At 38.6% G+C, this 19,737-nt stretch overlaps 1 protein-coding gene across 1 annotated transcript in view; it reads left to right on the top strand.

Moving 5' to 3' along the window:
* The window catches only part of CUBN (cubilin), a 148,300-nt gene that overhangs the window by 106,773 nt on the left and 21,790 nt on the right, over window positions 1-19,737 (top strand). The window contains exons 50-56 of the mRNA XM_050915645.1: window positions 530-736; window positions 3,826-3,975; window positions 4,833-4,954; window positions 6,829-7,054; window positions 9,113-9,300; window positions 11,615-11,771; window positions 13,314-13,463. Coding sequence (XP_050771602.1) covers window positions 530-736; window positions 3,826-3,975; window positions 4,833-4,954; window positions 6,829-7,054; window positions 9,113-9,300; window positions 11,615-11,771; window positions 13,314-13,463 — 1,200 coding nt within the window. The remainder of the gene's footprint in view (window positions 1-529; window positions 737-3,825; window positions 3,976-4,832; window positions 4,955-6,828; window positions 7,055-9,112; window positions 9,301-11,614; window positions 11,772-13,313; window positions 13,464-19,737) is intronic.

The following is a 19,737-nucleotide window of genomic DNA, read 5'->3' as shown; positions in this document are numbered from 1 at the left end:
CTAACCTACTTTTGCAAGCTCAGCCTCCAGAGAGGAGGCAGCTGGCAGAGACTTACTACTACAGCCTTGAGTCTTTCAAACTTGATTTTCCAACTCCCCCCCCAAACATCCTACTGTAGCATGAGTGTACGGCTCTTGAGGGTATGTTCCAGAAAAATCTCAAGTCTAGAACTAGGTAATGGGTAGGGCTGAGCAATACTGAACTGGAGCTGCAGTGGGATTTTATCAAAATGTTAAATAATGCTTGTTGTATTGATGGTGCTGCTGAAATGTGTTATTTGATACCGTGCATGATTGTTTCTTTGCTTTACACATGTGTTTTTAAAGACTTGCTAATAAATTCTGGGACACTAGGCAAGAATTCTCTTGCATGCAGCAGTAAATTATAAAAAAGGAAGAAGATGCAAAAAGTTTTGATCTAATCAGTACATATGCTTGCTGACGTGCATATCAGAATAAACAGGGGCAAGATTTCTCTTCATACAAGAATTATTACTATTTTTCAAAAAATTGTATTTTGTTTCTGCAGTTTGTGGTGGAACCCTGATGGGATATGCAGGTGGGAATTTCTCTTCTCCTGGTTATGATGGTGTCAAAAATTACACAAGTAACTTGAACTGTGAATGGACCATTGAAAACCCCTCCCACTATAATTCATCCATATATATCTCTTTCGAGGATTTCCACTTGGAACATCACCAGGACTGCCAGTATGACTACCTAGAGTTACGAATAGGTTTGTATGTTCAGCAGGAGAATGGATTAAGCCTATCAAGATTCCAGTTGAGCAACTGTGTTTGTGCCAAATCTTGTTCATCTATATTTGCAGAGAGTGATTGTTGTAGGATCTGTACATTTGAGAGAGTGTTAACATGCATGCCTTCCATGTTGCCTCCTAGACCAGGAGTGGGATTTCACTTCCAGGGCAATGAATGCATGGATTTGGTCACCCTTTCTTTCAGGGGAGAAAATGGAAAACTGGATAGGTATCTTTGGGGGATAAATTGTTTCGGTGGTTGCAATACACACCCGACTCTCTCTTTACAAGGGGCAATACAAATGTCACTTCATCTCCCTTGAAAGATGGCAGTCAGAAGTTGGAGTCATCAAAACAATTTATTTGGTCCACAGTCCATTCTTTCCCTGCTCCTGAAATATCTCCAGGGAGTGGAGTAAAGAATACTTTAATTATTCATAGCCTCTGGGCTGCATACCCAGTTCATACCCCACTTTTGTACTCTATAAGATGATTCTCCAAAAACAAATCCGTATTTCCTGTGAGACTGCATCACAAAATACAGACTAAAGTATTTAAAAGGAAAACAATTACAGGATTAATGCACCAGTAATATCTCAGCATATTTGATCATCTTTAGCTATCCGTAAGAACAAGCAACTGGAAATGTGATATGAAAGTCGCTCAGCTAATGCCAAGTGTAGTATGAAAGCTCCAGCTGTCTTCTTCACTGAGGGGTTGTATCTGTGAGTCCCAGAGAGAGCAGGTTCGAATTGACCAGGAAATCATTTCTGAAAGGTGGGGGGAGTGGGGGGTGGGGCTGAGAGCAGGAATCTGTTACATCCTTACTTACATTCATTTGAATGAGAGCTCTTGGTTGTATAGCATCGGTTTGTCCTGTCTAGAGCCAAAGCATGTGTAGCTGCGTAGCCTAACAATTCCCTCCCACGCATGCACTGGAGCTGGGAAATAATAGAAAGAGAGCTCAGAGAAAGAAATAACAAAATATATCTGGTCTGTTACTCATCGGTTAGTTACCACTACTCTCACTTTATTGTGAACCTCAGGTCTCCAGGCAATACAATCAAAGGAAAGAGGAAAAAATGTAATCTTATTTTCCTCTACACAGTTTTGTCATCTAAATAGTAATGTTCATTTTGGCCATACTAATGGATCTTCAGTTTCACAACCAGTCTCATGTCGAAGGTAGAATGCCCTAATTCAGCTGTGCATGCTGACAAGTAACATTTAATGAGCACTGAGATGCAAATAGTGCAGAATATCACTAAACTCAGGCAGGTGCTGTTTAAGACTCTCAACACAGCAGATGTGAATTTGGGGAAAGGTCCAATTCAACAGTAAGTCACTCAAGAGGCCCCAAACAAAACTGAGATGTGTAAAATTATTTTGAGTTACCCATACAACACACTTAGTAGTACTGAATTTAAAAAAAAAGCAGAATTGACTTTGTGTATTCACTGAGAAATATTTAATCTAAAAAGATAAAATAAATATTTCAAATTTCTTAGGGTAAGCCTTTATATTAGGTTATTAAATTATCAGGCACGTGCACGTAGTCTGTACATGGTAGTACAGTTGAGCAATATTGCTACAGTGAAATATACTCCTAGCTTTTAGCTTTTGTGGAAGACTTGATTTTGTCTTTCAGACCATTCCCTTCAGTTTGAACCAAATCTTATAGCACAATCTTTCTGTTTACATTTTCTGTTTATCAGCAGTCTAGATCTCTGGCCAACTGGCCATTCATGAAAGCAGTGATTGGTGTCACTTTTCACACTGTAGAGACTGAGTAACCTGGGTCACATCTGTCACATAGTCAGTCACCTCATAAGAAGTGCAAAAAAGAAAAAGTATACTTCATGTTTTAATGCTCAAAGTAGTTATTACTATTTTTTCCCAAACCATAATTTATCATGAACGTCTTCTGCTTGTACAGCTCAGTATCATTTTTAGTGCATGTTAACAAGACAGGTTTTAGCATTTCTCTGTGTAATTTACATTAATAGAATTTTATTATATGTCACTTTTTATTCTTGTGCTTCAAGGCATTTCAAATGGTGGCTGTGTCACTGTATATGACAGAAAGATGAAGTTACTCAGCCACGTTACTTGGAATAACTGTGAAAGGGCTTTGAAGAGCGCCCCAAGTTTCTCCCTCTTTCTCTACTGCCTTCTTCGCAAGAACAGCCTGCCACTCTGCGTGGTGCTAGGAGTTGCTTTTGAATGGAGACTTTTAAGACCAGCAGCCTGCTGTTATTAGAGAAGCAAACTTAGGAATGGCATTGCCTGGATGTCATGAGGAACACTATTACCCTTATTTTCCTTCTCCTGAGAATATATCAGTAATAAACAGAAACTGATACTTCTACCAATATGTGATGGATAAGAGCTTACAGCAACATGAGCAAACATTCAGCATCACAGAAGTGCAATGGCCTGTGTTGTGCTTTCCTTTTAGGTTTCAATGATTTGAGCAAATGCTGGCATTTTTTTACCAGACAGAGAACAGTATGTTGAGCTCCCTAGGAAAGAGGTGCCCACTATTAATACAGCAGTGACAGCTTGTTCATGGATGAAGCACGTCCCTATATGGTAGAAAACTCAAAATCCCTGTTGACTCTAATGAGGATGTCACAAACACATAGGCTCAATACACTTCCATGCGATCAGGTCCTTGGGCCATCTTTTCCGACTGTTCTGCCCCAAAATGTCTGCAGTTTTGGGGCACTTTCTGTGGTTTTGGGTCTGATGGGTCATACAAAATGAAAGTGTGCAGGATGGCAGGGAGGGGAGAGAAGGAGCCCAAGATATTAAAAGAATCATTAATACAGCTTTGGAGAAAACTTCCTCGTTGTTGAGATTTAGATCCCAGGAATGAACTGCAGCATTCTACCATATATGGGTACCATATACCCATAATACCTAATCAGTTATTAAGTGTGATATGTACTTTTCTCTGTTTTCTAGTCAAAACAAAATGAAATGCATGTTTGCCCTATGTATTCCTTTACATTATTGTAGGTCTTTTAGGATTCAGAAAGTGTATTTTTTTTTCTTTCTTTACTCAGGGGATGGTGATGGAGAGCTAATAGCCAGACTTTGTGGTCAGGCTGCACCATCTGTGCCCCTAGCCATAGCTGCCCCCCAGATCTGGGTACACTTTGTAAGCGATGAAAACACAGAAGATAAAGGATTCTTGGCCCATTACATTTTTGAAGGTAAATGGCTTGATAGACTATTGCCCTTGCTGACTGAGGCACTTTGGGGAATGTTGCCATTCATTTGGTGATACTGAGAATACACAGTATGGGATCAATTCTCAAATAGGTCCTCAAAAGCTATACTGTGCCTGCCACTATTTATATCCATCTGAAGCAAATGTATGCTAGCAATTGAACTTTTAGATTTATTTTCTGCCTCACTGTTCCCATTCCCCGAACCACATTTGAGTTTTTGCAATGCAGTGCAACACTCAGAACAGCTGGTTGCTTTTGGGAATAGGGATGTAACAGGTAACACCAGCCAAGTTTGACTTACTTCAAATAGGCCTCCAGAGTGGCTGAAATGCATACTGCTGCTTGAACCTTTGCACTCATTTTGAAATCCACTTAAAGGCGTATCAGTGCAAATTACACCACTTTGCCATTTACATGCCAGCACAACTATTCTTCCTGTCACAGCTGAATTTAGCCTTGGTGCTTATCTAGACACATCAGCAAGTTTTTGACTTGATTGTGTTGGTCCAAGAATGGCACTGGTTTGCTTAGGAGTCTGAGATAAATAAATGGAAGATAAGGTGGAAGAGGCAGCTGTAAGTGTCAGCTGGCAAAGGTTTTGCAGAGCTATATTAAGTATCAGCATAAATGCAAAGTTTCAAGGTCATTGCATCTGTTTACTCACTATTCAATGACAAAGATTTTAAAACTTGGATTTTCCCAGATAAATTGTTCATCCTTACCTATATCAGTCCAACTTACATACATTTTAGTACTATTACAAGCTGAATAATCTTCCACTTATTTGATTATAGTGTTTAGTTCCTAAAATGTATTGAAATGTTACTTTTTTTCTTCAGCCTGTGGTGGTATACAGTCAGGTGAAAGGGGAGTTATCTCAAGCCCCAACTACCCAGAGCCTTACAGCAATCTGAATCGCTGTTCCTGGTTGTTGGAAGCCCCTGAAGGTGAAACCATCACTGTGAGTAACACAATGTCGTGATTGTGTGCGCAGCTGGCAGTGTGAGAAGCATCCTCTGAGTCTTGAGGAACAGGTTTGAGACAATTTGGAAAATCAGAAATGTGGAGGAATGAAATATCTCCCCATTGGCCTTACCTAGGAAAGAGGGGGAAATGAAGATAACACAACCAAACTAGATTGTGCTTTTTGAAAAGCAGAAGGATCCTAGTTTAACTTGACCTCAAAACATAGCACCAACTTCTCCTTTAAAAAATGCCTTTCTATGTTTAGGAAACTAAAATAACTCATGTTATTAAATGTGCATGGATATTCTCCCTATCATGAGAACAAACATGAGGCTGAAGTTTTTTCATCTCTGCAGAAAAGTTACAAGCCATTAGAAAGTTACTTCCGTGTCTTAATGGTTAGTCTGGAAGATAATATGATTGCTGGTACAAATTACATCAATGATATGCTACTCTTAGTTCCCAATAACTATTAACGGGCTGCCTAAGGTGCTACTTTCTTGAGCCAAACTGCTGAGAGACCAATTTAAGCACCTTTATGACCAAGCAGTGCTAAACTTCACTCACTGAATTAATTGACTGATCCTTTGGAGAACAGGTCCGATCAGTGACATTTGCGGTCCAGGTCAGAAAAATATCTGAAAACCAATTTTGTAAAAACACATTGCAGATTTTCACATGTAATGTCTTTCACTAATTTCCCTATCATGTTTTCCTTATTGACAACTATGAAGGTATTTCTTAGAAACGCAAACCCATAGTCCTGATTATTCCGTTGCATGATATTCTGACCACTGCCTAGGTACTTCAGGGAATACAGGATTATTTTAGTAGAACACAAGATTTCTATTTAATCCACAAAGTTGTTTAAAGCAGAACTAATTTTAATCAGATGGAAGTAGATTTCTATTTTAAAAGGACTGAGTAGCAGCCCCCTCAGTGAAGGCAGACTAACCTTTTCCAGTATAAGCTGCCAGTTTCAGTTGCTGGTAAAGTTCTGAACTTAAACCATTTCAGCTAAATTTGTATTTGGTCTTTGCCTCAGGCAGAGTTCTTTTGGAAATGAATACATACAAAAGTTACAGGAAGAAGTACTGTGTATTTGCTAAACTTTTCCACAAAGATCCCAATCCTGGAACTGGTAAAAAGCCTTATTGGAAGAGGGCCAGGCAGTCATTAGTGTACATCAATATTTCAACATCGACAAATCCAAGAGTCCACTGGATCAGCAATCTAAATCTTTGAACTGGAAATCCCACCCGTGCACATATCACTCCAAGGGCAAATGGCATCAGTATGGGAGGAAGACAGGGTCAGAAGCTGCCTGCCTAGCCCAGTCTATTTATGTGATGCATTCAGGCCCACAGGAACCAACCATGCAACCGCTTCTCTCAGATTTAATGGAAACTAACATTTTTAGCAACTGTTGAGTATTCTGATTCAAAATAATAGGAAGAAAAAAATCCAAGGCTTTCTGCTTAAATAGCTACTTATATTTGAATGTGCAACTTCAGTTTCATGACAGAAGCCTGGAGAGCAGGAAAGTGGTTCAACCCCTGCGCATATTCAAGACCGTTTTGAAGCACGTACTTAGCTTCAAACATATGGTTAAGTTCCAATAATGCCAGTTTTGAACCTGTGCGTTCCTCTTCCATGTCTGTCTTCCTGCTAAGTAGCAGCTGTTACTTACAGTGGCAAGACTCCAAGTAATACTTGCAAGAAAGCATCAAGGTGAAGTGAGGGTCGGATTTTTAGGCATACCCAGCAATCATTGTGCTAGGATGGCTATGGGATCTGGCTGGAATTGCTCTAACCTCTCTGCAGGTGTGGCTGGTGTTAGCTCCTGAACGTCGCTTTTGTGTGTTGCAGCTTACTTTTACAGCCTTCCATGTTGAAAATCATTCGCTTTGTAAGTGGGACTCTGTTACTATCCTGAATGGTGGCTCTCCTGGGTCTCCTGTCATAGGAAGGTATTGTGGAAACACGTCCCCTGGGACTATTCGGTCTGGTTCCAGCAAGCTAGTCGTCATCTTTAACTCTGATCACTCAATTCAAGGAGGTGGCTTTTATGCAACATGGACAGCAGAATCTCTAGGTAAGAGAAAAAATACTGATTTTGTCAGGTCTAACATAGCAGTACATCATGCCTATATAGCACTTTTCAACCTCAAAATTAAATTGGATTCCTCCTCTTTAATTAAGTTTGCGTTAAAGAACAAAAGAAATACATGCCAGCATCTTCAGCATTCCTGAGAGAAGCCAGCAGTAAAAAAGTCAAGTATTAAACCAGGGTTGTCTGATCTCACACAATGAAACAAAATTTGGACTGATTTTGTACTTTTTAAGCCTCCCACTGGCAGTTTCTTGATGTTTGTAAATTGATACCATGCTCATTATCCTCCCAGCAGTGGTTTCTATTGTCAGTGACTATGAGACATTTCATTTCTTGAATAACAATTGTTTCACAGTTTGATTTGGTTTAAACACTTAAAACTAGAAAGAGGTCAGTTTCAAAAGAGAGAGGCAGACAGAACTTCTCGAAGAGCACATGTGACAACAGCCTAAAACTATTCCACTTTAGTGGAGATATTGGTACACTTTTGAAGGTGGTACACATGCAGGATTGAATTGGTACATTTTAAAAAGCTACCTTTCCTCTGTTGAAATTATCATCTGTCTGGATTTAAAAAAAAAAAAAACGTATCTTACCATTTGCACACTGTCCTTCAGGAGGTGACTAAAGGCAAGTGTAGATGTGCTGGCTGGTGGCAGGGCAGAATTCATTGTGCCTTCCTACCTCAGTACAGAGCTGGCAATGTATTCCCTAGCGTCACCTCCAGCTGCAAACTTTCTGGCTGGTGCGGTTCAGCTTTCCATCAGTTAATGATCTAGCAGTATTCACACAGTCAGTTGATGGAGTGTCTTCTTAAACATATCAATAGTCTGTGCTTGCGTGAATATACACTGTCACCTAAGCAGGTTTTTGACACTGTTCCCTGTTGTCACTGGGATTTCATGCGCAAGGAAGGCTACTCTTCAATGATGTAGTAGACATTAGCATACACATGCAATGTGCATAATCAGTATTCTCTGTGTGAAAGGAGATTCATTTTTATATACCTGGTTTCCTTTCCTCAGCTTTCTCCTCATTTGTCCACTGAGAATCTCTGGGTTTACATTCTGTACATATGAGCAGAACTTGGCCTCATATCCTTCTAAACACAATTGCCATTTCTAACATAGAAGAATGAAAAATAAAATCTTCCTTTTAAAGCTAATATATATTTTTTTAATAAAGAGGAAAAAAGTAGAATGTTATAAACCTTTTTTTGCTCTTTATTCATCCTTTTACTACATCGTCTCTGAAATAATAATGGGTTGCTAGTACTGTACACATAGCCCTAGTAAATTATTCTTGGCATGGTATTTGCAAGTGTGTTTCAAATTAACTAAACTTATTATGTATAAGAACACGAGCTGCCACAGAGCCATGACCATCTATTCCCTTATACATGAATCTGTTAACAATTTTTAAAGGCATGTTTTTCAGCCCTCTCCATAATCCCACTGAGATCCACAGGGCTGCCTGGGCTGGAGGAGAAGTCACCATTTTGCCCTGGGTAAACGGATGTAGCTTGAGTAGATTCACATGTGGAACTGCAATATTCGCATATTGCAGAGTGAGAAAAAAAAGGATTCAGCGGCAGATTGAGTTTTTTCCCTAGGGTGCTTTTCTAAATGGCTGTCAGTCATGATGTGCATGCTGTGGGGTGTGGGAAGGAACCTGCACAGTCTCAGGAGAAGCTCCTCCTTAATGTATTTCTGACCCTTACTCTCTCTCTAAGCAACACTCACTTCTAATTGTCAGGACTATATAGATGGACCAGAGCAAAAGAGTATGAACTGGCAAGGAGAAGGAGCTTGTGAAGAAGAGAAAGTGAAATAAAAAGAGAGACCTTCTCTAGAGTGTAACTACCTCCCTGCTGCAGGGGTGGGAGAAGGAAAATCAATTAGAAGAGGGGTAAATGAAGTTTGAATGAGTCTCAGGGCTTTCCTCTCTCACTCTTGCAGCCACAGAAGCAAACTGCCATTCCAAGCTGACAGGAACAGCAAATATTTGAACATTTCTTCCACCTGTTGCTCTTTTTTCCAGGATGTGGTGGAATCATTCATTCAGATAATGGTATGATCAAATCTCCTCATTGGCCTCAAAACTTTCCCATGAACACCAGATGCACATGGACCATCATTACGCATGAAAGCAAACACTTGGAGATGAACTTCCACAGTAACTTCCAGATTCCAGATAGCAATGGAAGCTGCCAGAGCAGTTATGTGAAGGTAAAATAATTGTTGGCATTAGATCAGCAGAGCAGTGCTTTAAGAAGTCATGATTCCAGAATCCTGTTTTGCAATCAAGGCACAAAATTCAGGAAATATAAAAGGAAGTCCTTGTACCAATACAGTCAATTTTCTGTATGCCTTGAGAACTGGCTTGTATATATTTTTAATTTTTATCAGTTCTTGAGGTTCCACCTCCAGCAGGGTCCCATCACTCTACATGCTGCCCCAAAAATGAAAAATATTAAAAAAGTACATATGACTTCAGAACCAGGAAACAATGAGAAAATACAGTCTAATGAAAAGACCTTTTCAATTACTCCAGTGAGTAAAAAACCAAGAATTTGACACTATAATTCTACAAAACCTCTTTATAAGTGTATAAACTGTCCAAGTTGCACTAATCCTTCTTTTTTTAATCTCAAAAAACAAAGATAGCATTCTTATCTTTCATAGGTTGTCAAGAGCCACTTGTTTTCAAAGCAATAGAATGGAGCAGACATGCTTTGAATTTTTCAGTGTCATTTTTTTCTCAGGCATTTGGCATATGTTCAGTGGTTTTGTGCTCATTTTCTCCACAGCAGTACAACTCCCACTTGAAATAAAGGGCAAACATAATTTGACATGTAGGAAGACTTGAGCAGCTGTACATCTGATCTATACCTACTAACTTACAAACCACAATTGCACTCATTTTTTAAGGCTGTAGAAAAAAATAGTATTATATTTGTCTTTTCATAGCCTGCTCCACTGATTAATTGATGTAATATGTTACAATAAATTTCACTAATATGGAAGTCTTAGTGCCTCTCAGTAAAGGTGCTTTAATTTCAAATTTCTAAACTGTCCTGAATGACATGGTCAAAATTATGTCAATCAGAGACTTTCTCCATAGAGAGAAATCTGAAATTTTTGGTGATGTCCACCTCCGTTTCTGAATGTCCAATTTGAGATGTATGAAGTTGTCTGGATATGAAAAAGTGTGGAACAGATGTAAGTTTCTTCCATTCTTTCCAAGCTGAGCAGCCAAAAAAGAGGAATCCAAAATCAATAGTGACTTTGCAAAATCTTGGCCAGGCCATAGACTGTTTATATTAATCCTTTGAGCATCCATTGCCTCAAACACCTGGCCAGATGAATGAGGTGATTCATATGCCTATACTTACAGACTAACCCTTGGCTAACTCTTTCTAGGATGGTTGCTTAGAGCAATCACAATTTCATGTGGTTCTTCTAGTTCCACTAGACTTCTTTCAAACACATTATTTTAAAAATCAAATATTATTTGTTTTTAATATATTTTTGGTATAAAGTACCAGTAAAAAAACTGTTCAAACACATTGATGAAAAATAAATTTATTATTAGAGTAAATAATTTTTTCTTTTTTCTTAAAGCAGACATTTTAAATCCTTGGCAATAAACATCCTGATTCAGGAAATTATTTAAGCATTCAGAAACATCATGCATTTATGCCTATGTTTCATTTCATATGTGTGTTGAAATTCAGTGATTAAACTGTGAGCCTCAAGTACATGTTTAACTAATTACCTGAAAAGGATTTCACTGAAATACCTACCTAAACCTGCATGTGCTTCTTGAATGCATGGTTTGATTGAACTTAAATTGGTTATTGGTACAGTTGAAGTAACATGAAAAAAAAATTGTATTTTTCTTTATTATATTTTTTGTGAATTATATTATTGTGTTAACTCTCTACATGATTTGATACTTGTCAGTGAACAAGTGAATGCAACATAACAAAAATGGGAATAATTTTTGATTAGCAAGACTAGATATTAAGGATCCAGATCTTCCAGTTTGATGCCTCTATATTATCCTAGCATGACAGCTTTGGTTTTTATTGACTTATCAATAATATAAGGATTGCATTTAATAATTCATTGTATACACAGATATTCATATTCATAGGGTGTATGGAGATAAGTTAGCAGAGACAAAATGGAGGTAGGTAATGATGTGCATAAAATGTTTTTCTCTGGTTCCCTGGACCTGATCTACGTTGGCTCTGCTATCAGCAGGAGTTTGAGCAAATGACCTCCAGATGCCCTTCAGAGGTCCCTGGCAACCTAAGTTATTCACTATGATTCACTCCTTGGAGAAGTCTTTTTGTCTCCACTGACTGTAGAGTGAATGGAGAGCGATTAGCTCCAATTTAGATCTCTAAGATTCAGTGTGAGAGGAATCCTACCCTAAGTCTATGGAAAGAACAATTGCATATGCAATTCCTGGTGGGTTCCCACAAACTACATGGGCTTTGAAAGCACTAAACCATTTCCAATCTGGGCTTGTCAGGTGTGGAGAGGAAATGATGAAGAAGAAGCAGCTTTGTTAACCACAGGATGTGGAAGTTCAGCTCCTGATCCTGTTGTTGCTCCAAACAATGTGATAACTACAGTATTTCAGTCTCAGGATGCTTCCGGGACAGGTTTCTCTGCATCTTTCATAAGCAGTAAGTAATATTAAAGCCAAATGGCTGCTCTGTTTGTCCATTTTGGATTAGTTTGACCTGTGTGTAGCAATTCAGACGTCAGTCCAACAAGGCATTGAAGCCTCTGCCAGGCTTTTGAAACCAAGATTTTCCTTACTGAACGCAATGGAGCTACTGTGTGCTCCAGTGTTGGACTTGCCAAAGATCCTCCATGCAGCTATAACTTTGTAGTTATTCTTAGCCACCTTTGCCTTTTCAGTGTGCCGAAAAGAAATGAATAGGCTTTAAATGTTAAGAATTTGTTTCTCTGTAGCTAAACTGCTTGGAAGCTAAAGCTATAATCTTCTTAAAAAGGAAAAAGGATCTGCTCCTCCTTTAGAATGGTTATCTCTGTTCTTCTTTTCAAGGCACAGGCTGAAGCTGTGGTAATTTCTCCTGTGTATGGTGCAGCCAATGCCCTTCACATAAACTGCTCTCAGGAGAAGAAATTGCTCCTCACCACCTGCTCTGGCCTTTGCTTTGCTTTGCTTTGTTGTATTTGCATTTCATGTAGCTCAAGTGGCATTTCTTGGGTGGGCCTCTCCATTTCTTTAACCACGGCATGCACTTTGAGATGGTCAAACCCACCGGAAGTGTAGGAGGTAGTGCTCAATTGCCGGCGGTTGTTTGGGTTTTTTGTAGGATGCGGCCAAAGCAAACCACTTTCCCTTCACTGGATTCAGGTTAAAACAGTGACAAATTAAGTGCTTAGAGGAAGACACTATTGAAGTATACAGAATTCTGAACTGAAACTTCTTTTGTTTTTATAATGTCTGCACTAATGTTGTCAGTAACAACTAACAACCTCTTAGTGGAGACAATCACAGGCTTCATATGCCTGTTCCTAATCTTATACCAGCATTTCACTGCGCACTGCACTCTTTTAAGCCTGTAGCTTAAAATAAGAAGAAACCCCAAGGCCATGCAAGTCTTTAGGATCAGAAAGAGCTCCATGAAAATGAACAGTTCTGTGTGCTTGAGAAGTTCTGGGTGGCAAACCTTTCCTGCCTTTGCATATAGCAAAGCAACCCAGAGATGGCCCTACAACAGACTGCATCCTCCTGGCTGTCAGGCATGAAGGAAGAATGGTACCACTTCAGCTAGCATGGGCATTTTCAAATGAGGCTAAGCTGCTGATGTGCCCCAATAACCCCCCCATCCAGTTCAGCTACATTTGTATATACTAAGGGATTTTGAAAGGTGCAGGCTCCAAACCTGTAAGAATGGCAGTGCTGTGTCCTTCTGGTCAGTGGGCTGAGGAGCTATGGCCTGGTCTTATCCAGGACACTCCAAGATACTGTGTGAGGCTGTAGGTGAGAAGGCCCTGTGTTTCCCAAAAACACTGCTCTGTATGTGTGTAAGACCTACTTTTGCCATCATGATATATACTACTCTCCCTGCTTTTTTGACCAGCCTCTTAAGGAGAGATGAGGTCCTTGTGTACATTATTGGTTTTCTCACTGCAAAACCGGAATGATGTTATCACCTGGATTATAACTGTGTCTTATTTATTTATGTTTGCAGGATGCGGAGTAAATTTCACCAGCTCTGCAGGTCGTATCGTCTCTCCTAACTACCCTAGTCAGTATGATAACAACTTGAACTGCAGTTATATCATAGATCGGGGACCACAGTCACTGGTGATCCTAGAGTTTGAGACTTTCCACTTGGAAGGTAACTCGTTCTTCATAATTTCAGTATGTACTATGAAGTGTAACTTCTTACTTGAAAACATACAAGTCTTCTACTGTGGAAAATGGTTGATTGTTTAATTTGCTGGTCCATTCTGAAAATAATTTACAGACAAACATTTACAGAGATAGTTTCCAGGGTTCAGTTTTGCATCACTGAAGGCTTCCAGAAGAGTGAAGATAGATCTCACCTGTTGAATATCTTGCAGCAATGAAGTTGGGAATTTGCCAGGTAGTGGGAGTATAAGAGTGACTGTGGCCAATTTGGGTCTTTGTTCCTGCCTTTTTTTTGCCATTGAGTCTTATAATCTTTTTGATCTTAGGCTAGCTGTTTTGCTTTTCAGTGCTTCTGTTTCCTTAACTGACAAAACGGATATAAATATACTTGGGTGTTTTACAAGGATGTACGAACATATAAATGTGAAACTAGGTGAAAGACTACAGTAACTGAAAACATATAAAAGTTGTTACCCTGTATATACCCATGAACAAAAGTCCCTCTTGAGATTTTCAAACTTGCTAGAATTTAGCCAGAAATAACAAGTATAATATCCTGGTCTCATTGGTGTGAATGGTAAAACTTTCCCAACTTTTATAGGATCAAATTTTTATGGGTGGAGATGTCATGATAACACAGAGGAATCAGTATGTCCAAACTACTTGGGTGGCATCACATATTTTGAGGCCATCTTAATTTGGTTCCCTTGAAGTGACCTAGACAAAGAGATTTTTAAGTAATTTGTTACTAAGCTGGGGTGCATAATTTGAGTTTTTCTTCAGACCAAACAATAAAGTCAGAAAATAGGCTTCTTTTACTTTCTTTTTAAGTTTTCAAACTGTTTTGAATTCAAAAGTATTCTGGTACAAACTTAATTTAGGTCTGAGACAAAGATTTGATTTGACTACGATTTTATCTGAAACTTTTTTTTTATCCCCTAATACAAACCACTACTTTAAGATTTTTTTTTTTAAATGAAATGTAAACCACAGAAATTACATAATTTCTTCATGTAGAAGACATTGTTATTCAGCAGACACACTAAACATTAGGCTGAATCAGATTATGCCAATTCTGACACCTCTATGAGTACATTACTGATCTGTATTCTGTCTGTGCATTCAGTTAATTTATAAATAGATTCAAGCTTTTATTCTCAAGAAGGTTAAAGCAAAGAGGTAAGTGATACAGACATAATAATAAACATAGACCCAAATAAATACTAAAAATATTCTACTTCTTGCAGGGCAATTTGCTCCTTTATTGTTATAGGCTTCCTTAGGCTACACAAACTAAAAGTCCTTAGTCACGTGAAAGAAAAGAACTGTGGATATGAGCTAAAGGACATCTGGATATAAAAGAGGAAGTATGACACTCTCCAGTAGTTGATTATTAATATTTCTCACAAAATCTTAAAATACAACCCTGTAGCAAAGAGAAATTGCCTGGGTTTAAATTGGAAAGAAGATTGAAACCACCATCTTGCAAACTATCATGCAGAAGTGAAAACGTATTCAGCCATCCCCTGAATATGTTTAGCACATGTGCCTAAGGGTTTCCAGCGTGAACTCCCTTAGTTCTTTTGCAAAATCAGGACAATGTTTGGCAGCATCTGTTAAAAACATTTCTAGCTATTCCATATGAAAGGAAGCATTGCACCTGCTTTGATTGTTGCTGAGTGTGGCCTTTAAAATTTTAACCATGCTAGTACAGATGTTCTGGACTGGGTTTTTAAAGTTTACCTACATGTCCAATAAACATAATTTACTACCTATTTGACCTCTCAAAAGGGATCCAATTGTTTTTTTCATGGTTGTTTAGTAATGAAATGAAGTATCTAAAATAATGCCTGTAAGGCATACATCTCTCATTGACTTTAACTGGTTGAGATATCTTTTCCAGAAAATTAAAAGGCAGAAGGTAATCGGCTATAGTGCAGTGACACATTGGTACAAAATCGAATGACTTCATGGGTCAGTCACAGATCTCTGCTGTAGAGTAGTTATGTTTTCAATTATGATGAGACGCCTGTTCTGGTTATAAAGAACAACTCCAAATGAGGCAGTTAACCCACAGCAGTGATACAATGTCAGTATCTGGAACCAAATCAACATGACATGCATGTACTAAATATTAAATATATATTAAGCACTAAATATAGCAAGTAACAGAGCAAGAGAGAACTGGAGGAAACTGCATTTGTTGATTTTGTGATCAAAATTTAATCTAAATTGGCTGCTTCCCAGTAGGTACAAAAATTATTTTTATCTGACTTTGAGCCCTGAAATAGACATCTAATTTAGATTATCATCTAGATTTATCTCCTCCTATAGTGAAATGAAAAAGTGCTTTGAACTCAAACCCAAATATGTTGTACAGGTGGAATGAATTGCCTTCTGAAGGCTTCCCTCACTCTCTTTACCCATTGACTATTACAGGAAGCCATACACAATAGCTTACACAAGATACTCAAGATTCAGGCAGCAAAACATAGGCAAGATGATTAACCCTATGAATGGAGTTTGGCTTAGTCTCTGTGATTTCCTTGCAGCTTGAAGAATGTCTCTTCCTGTGCCAAACTGAATATGGTTACAGAACCTCTCTTTTGATTTGCCTCTTTCATGAAGTTGCATAGGTTGCCACTTGCTTCTTGTAGTACCACCTGCATCGTTGTGTTTGGTTATTTTATAAAGAACCAAACAAATGGGGGTGAGTTTGTTTTCTCAGCCCCACTTCTGCCACAGTGATAAATGTCATCTTCCATCTGTCCTCCCTCCTTGGATCAAAGGTCTACACAAATCTAACATATTAGGATTAGTAAAAAAAACTTATCTATCTATCTTAGTAGACTTACTATCTAAGAAATAATTAATCACATCCATCTTTTGTTCATAAGCTTTATTCAGATGAACATCCCTACAAATACACCTCTAGGACAGCTACGGTAGTGTATTATTAAATGGCTGTAATACTCTTCAAGTATGAGTATAACATCCAATAAAGTCTGAGTTCCAAATCATGGAAAATCAGGGGAAATGGGTGTAGGCCTCCTGCAATACCTGCTTTTAGAATTCTGTAGTATTTATACTCTGTCCATAAAAAACAACTGCATTGTGTTGATACCATGTCAACCTGAAAAACATTTTAATAACTTGTTTATTTCTCCTTTTTTTTTTCATTAAACATGCAACTGTAATTTTGCAATCTGGGATAGAGTCACAGCTTCATTTTGGAGTCTTCTCTATCTGCTTTCTCAGTTGTTACTAGGCAATCCAGAAAATAGACAAGTTTTGCAATAGATTATTTTGAAAGAGGATATATATACATGAAAGACTTGTAATTCCTTGCTTTCAAAATAGTATCTTGTGCTATGGAGCTGGTTAATATATTGCACAGGAGCATATATCTGTGTAATACTTCTCCTACATTAGTAATTACTAATTGTATTACCATTTATACCAGAAGCCACAGTTGTGAATCAAAACCTCATTATTTTAAGTTTTACAAACTTTAAACAAAAAGACAGGTTCTGCCTCAATACAAAATGAAACAGAATCTATGGCTATAGACAGAGAGATGGAAAGAAGCCATCGTTATTAGTGATAAGATAGTTAGGGGCCCAAATTCGGTCAAGGCTTTTGTGCAGGCATCATATCAAAGAAATGATTTTATGGAGAATAATGAGACTGGACTGTAATTTCTGCTAAATGGAAAGGAGACAACACAAAGGCATATTTCAAAATGCAATGTAAGGGCAACTGATGCTCTTACCATGTGACCTTGGAGGCAGGAGTCAATGTATTAATGCTGAGTGGAACCAAGAGATGACAAATAGAGTGCGGACAGATAAAAAAAGGCCTTGAAAGCAAATACATGCAGCAATTCAAAGAGAGAGGGATATGTTCACAATGTCAGGCCAAATAATTGATCTCTCCAGCAGTATTTGGAAGACATATTATCAAGGCTAGAGGAACAAATGGTACAGTATCCGTGTTGGAAAAATCACTGTTTCTCAGGTGAGAGTCATAGCTATGTGGAAGCATAGGAAAGAGTTTATCTGAAAGATAATAACTGGAAACACTTGACAATATTTACATCTAGCCTGGATGTGAAGACCTAGAGAGATCCAAATCATAGACATGGACCTAATGAGGGCAGGCAAAATGATGAGGCTGTAAAGAAAGAAGATGAAAGGGAAGACTTGGGGGCAGGGGGGAAGCTCTCCTATTGAATGGTTTTGTTGAGAAACAGAAATAAGATTTTAGTCTGAACAGAAAGAGGCCTGGAGGAGGGAAGTAGACTTATGGGGTCATCAGCATAAAGACAGTAGTTGCATCTGTCCTTGCAAATGAGATTATACAGAGCTAATGTGGAGATAAAGAGAGAAAGACAGGAGAGGAGATGTGTCATTGAATCCTCATGGATGAATCAGAAGAGAGAATACAGTAAGACCAGAAGGATGAACAAAAGCTCTTAGTAGACAACGTTTTATGAAGAAAAACAGTGCTAGCTATGTGGAAAGTGCCTGTCAGCTCAAAGAGGATGTGGGTCTGACATCTGGCTAAGAAAAGATCTCTGGAGACTTGTGAAAGCTGTTCCATTGTAGTGCAAGGGACAGAAATTGGTCTAGAAAAGATCTAACATGATGGAATTAGAGGAAATAAACCACAGAGAAGAATTGCTGATGATGTGCTGAGTATGTGTAGAGGCTGGAATTATGACATGAGGAGATACAATAGAGGAATCTGAGGCTGGGGATTATTTACAGAATAATGCATTTAGTATGGCGAGAAATTAAGGAAAAGTGTAAACAAGAGAATGAGTTACAAGATAGAGATCAAACAATCATCAGTCCTGCCAGGATTCATGGGTCATAAATGATATTGGCCCAAACAATGAGGATTCAAAGCTAGAAATTAAGCCTTTTGATCACAATCCTATGTCAACCGTCTTATTCTTTCCAGTGCAGCAGTTTGAAACAACTTGTGACGGGTATTGTGGACCTTTGCTTTGCTGAGAAATCCATTTCACTTCATGCCTTTCTCCAAAGTCCTTTCAGAAAAGGATCTGAATTGCTTTCTCAAATCTTTTCCATTCTGAAATTACACTTGTCTCCATTTCTTTTTTTTTTTCATTTCTTTGTATTTTAAAATTGATTATGTTTTTTAATTGTATCACATTATCAAGTATTCTCATAATAGGGTAGGACATGAAGAATATTGTTAATTATTTTATTAACAGTGTAATCAGCTATCTGATGTGGCTGGTTGTTTTCAGCTTAGTTACTCTTATTAGAGTCAGACAAGCACCATATTTCCCTATTGGCATAATTGTAAATCATGTTAGAATACATTGTCTTCATTGAGAGAGAAGGAATTTTAAATTATAACTCCAGAGAGGATCTGAAATATATCTGACTGCTGGGATCACTCTGTTGTTCTTGTGAAACAGAATTATCACTCCATTCCTATTTGTCGTCCTGTTCAATACAAGTCATCCTGTTTCCTACAACACTAGGAAGCAGCTTGTTTTGACTGGACAATCTGCAGGAATCACACCGCTACAACGGTAGGCTCAGTGTCTCTCCTGTTAAATTTAGATAATTCCCTAGTAATCCTTTGTAGTTTAAGTAACTGCCCCATTGTTGCTAACAGATCACTAAACATGATAACTTGACCTCAATAAACATGTGACACCCCAGCTTCCATTATGCTTGTAAATGATGAGAAAAAGACAAAGAAAACATCAAGTTGTTCTATAAGCATAACAACTAATGAAGCTCATTTTTCAGTAGATGTGTGCTGTGTTTTTCACTGACAGCATTAATCCAGCTTTCTTGCATAACCCATGTGGCTCCCTTCTTGCTCCCACATGATACCAAACCTCTCTAGGTCCCACCATACATCCCTTGGTGGTACCACCCTGGGTACCACCAACTTCTCCTCGTGCTTATGGCTCCCAGCTGGGCAGGGAGGTGGTGATGCGGCTCTGAGCTCCCAGGGTGCTGGTGGCTGGAGCTCAGCAGGTCTCTGCCCAAACTCACAGCCCTTACACTGAAAGCACAGCTTGTCCTTCTTTGGGGACATTCTCCTGGCACTCTAACTCAGCTACTGACCTTCATGAAACTTACATGAACTTAATACATTTGAGACCTCTTGCCTCAGTCGAATCTGGTTGCAGATGGTGAGGTGGCTAGAAAGTCAGGAAGGTAGGGCACGGAGTCGGAGAGGATGGCTTGTTCCTCCAGAAACCTTACTGC

This window comes from Gymnogyps californianus, chromosome 2 (genome assembly GCF_018139145.2).
Source record: "Gymnogyps californianus isolate 813 chromosome 2, ASM1813914v2, whole genome shotgun sequence".
Lineage (NCBI taxonomy): Eukaryota > Metazoa > Chordata > Aves > Accipitriformes > Cathartidae > Gymnogyps > Gymnogyps californianus.
Note: the sequence above shows the minus strand (reverse complement) of the source record. Positions and strands in the feature narration are given on the sequence as shown.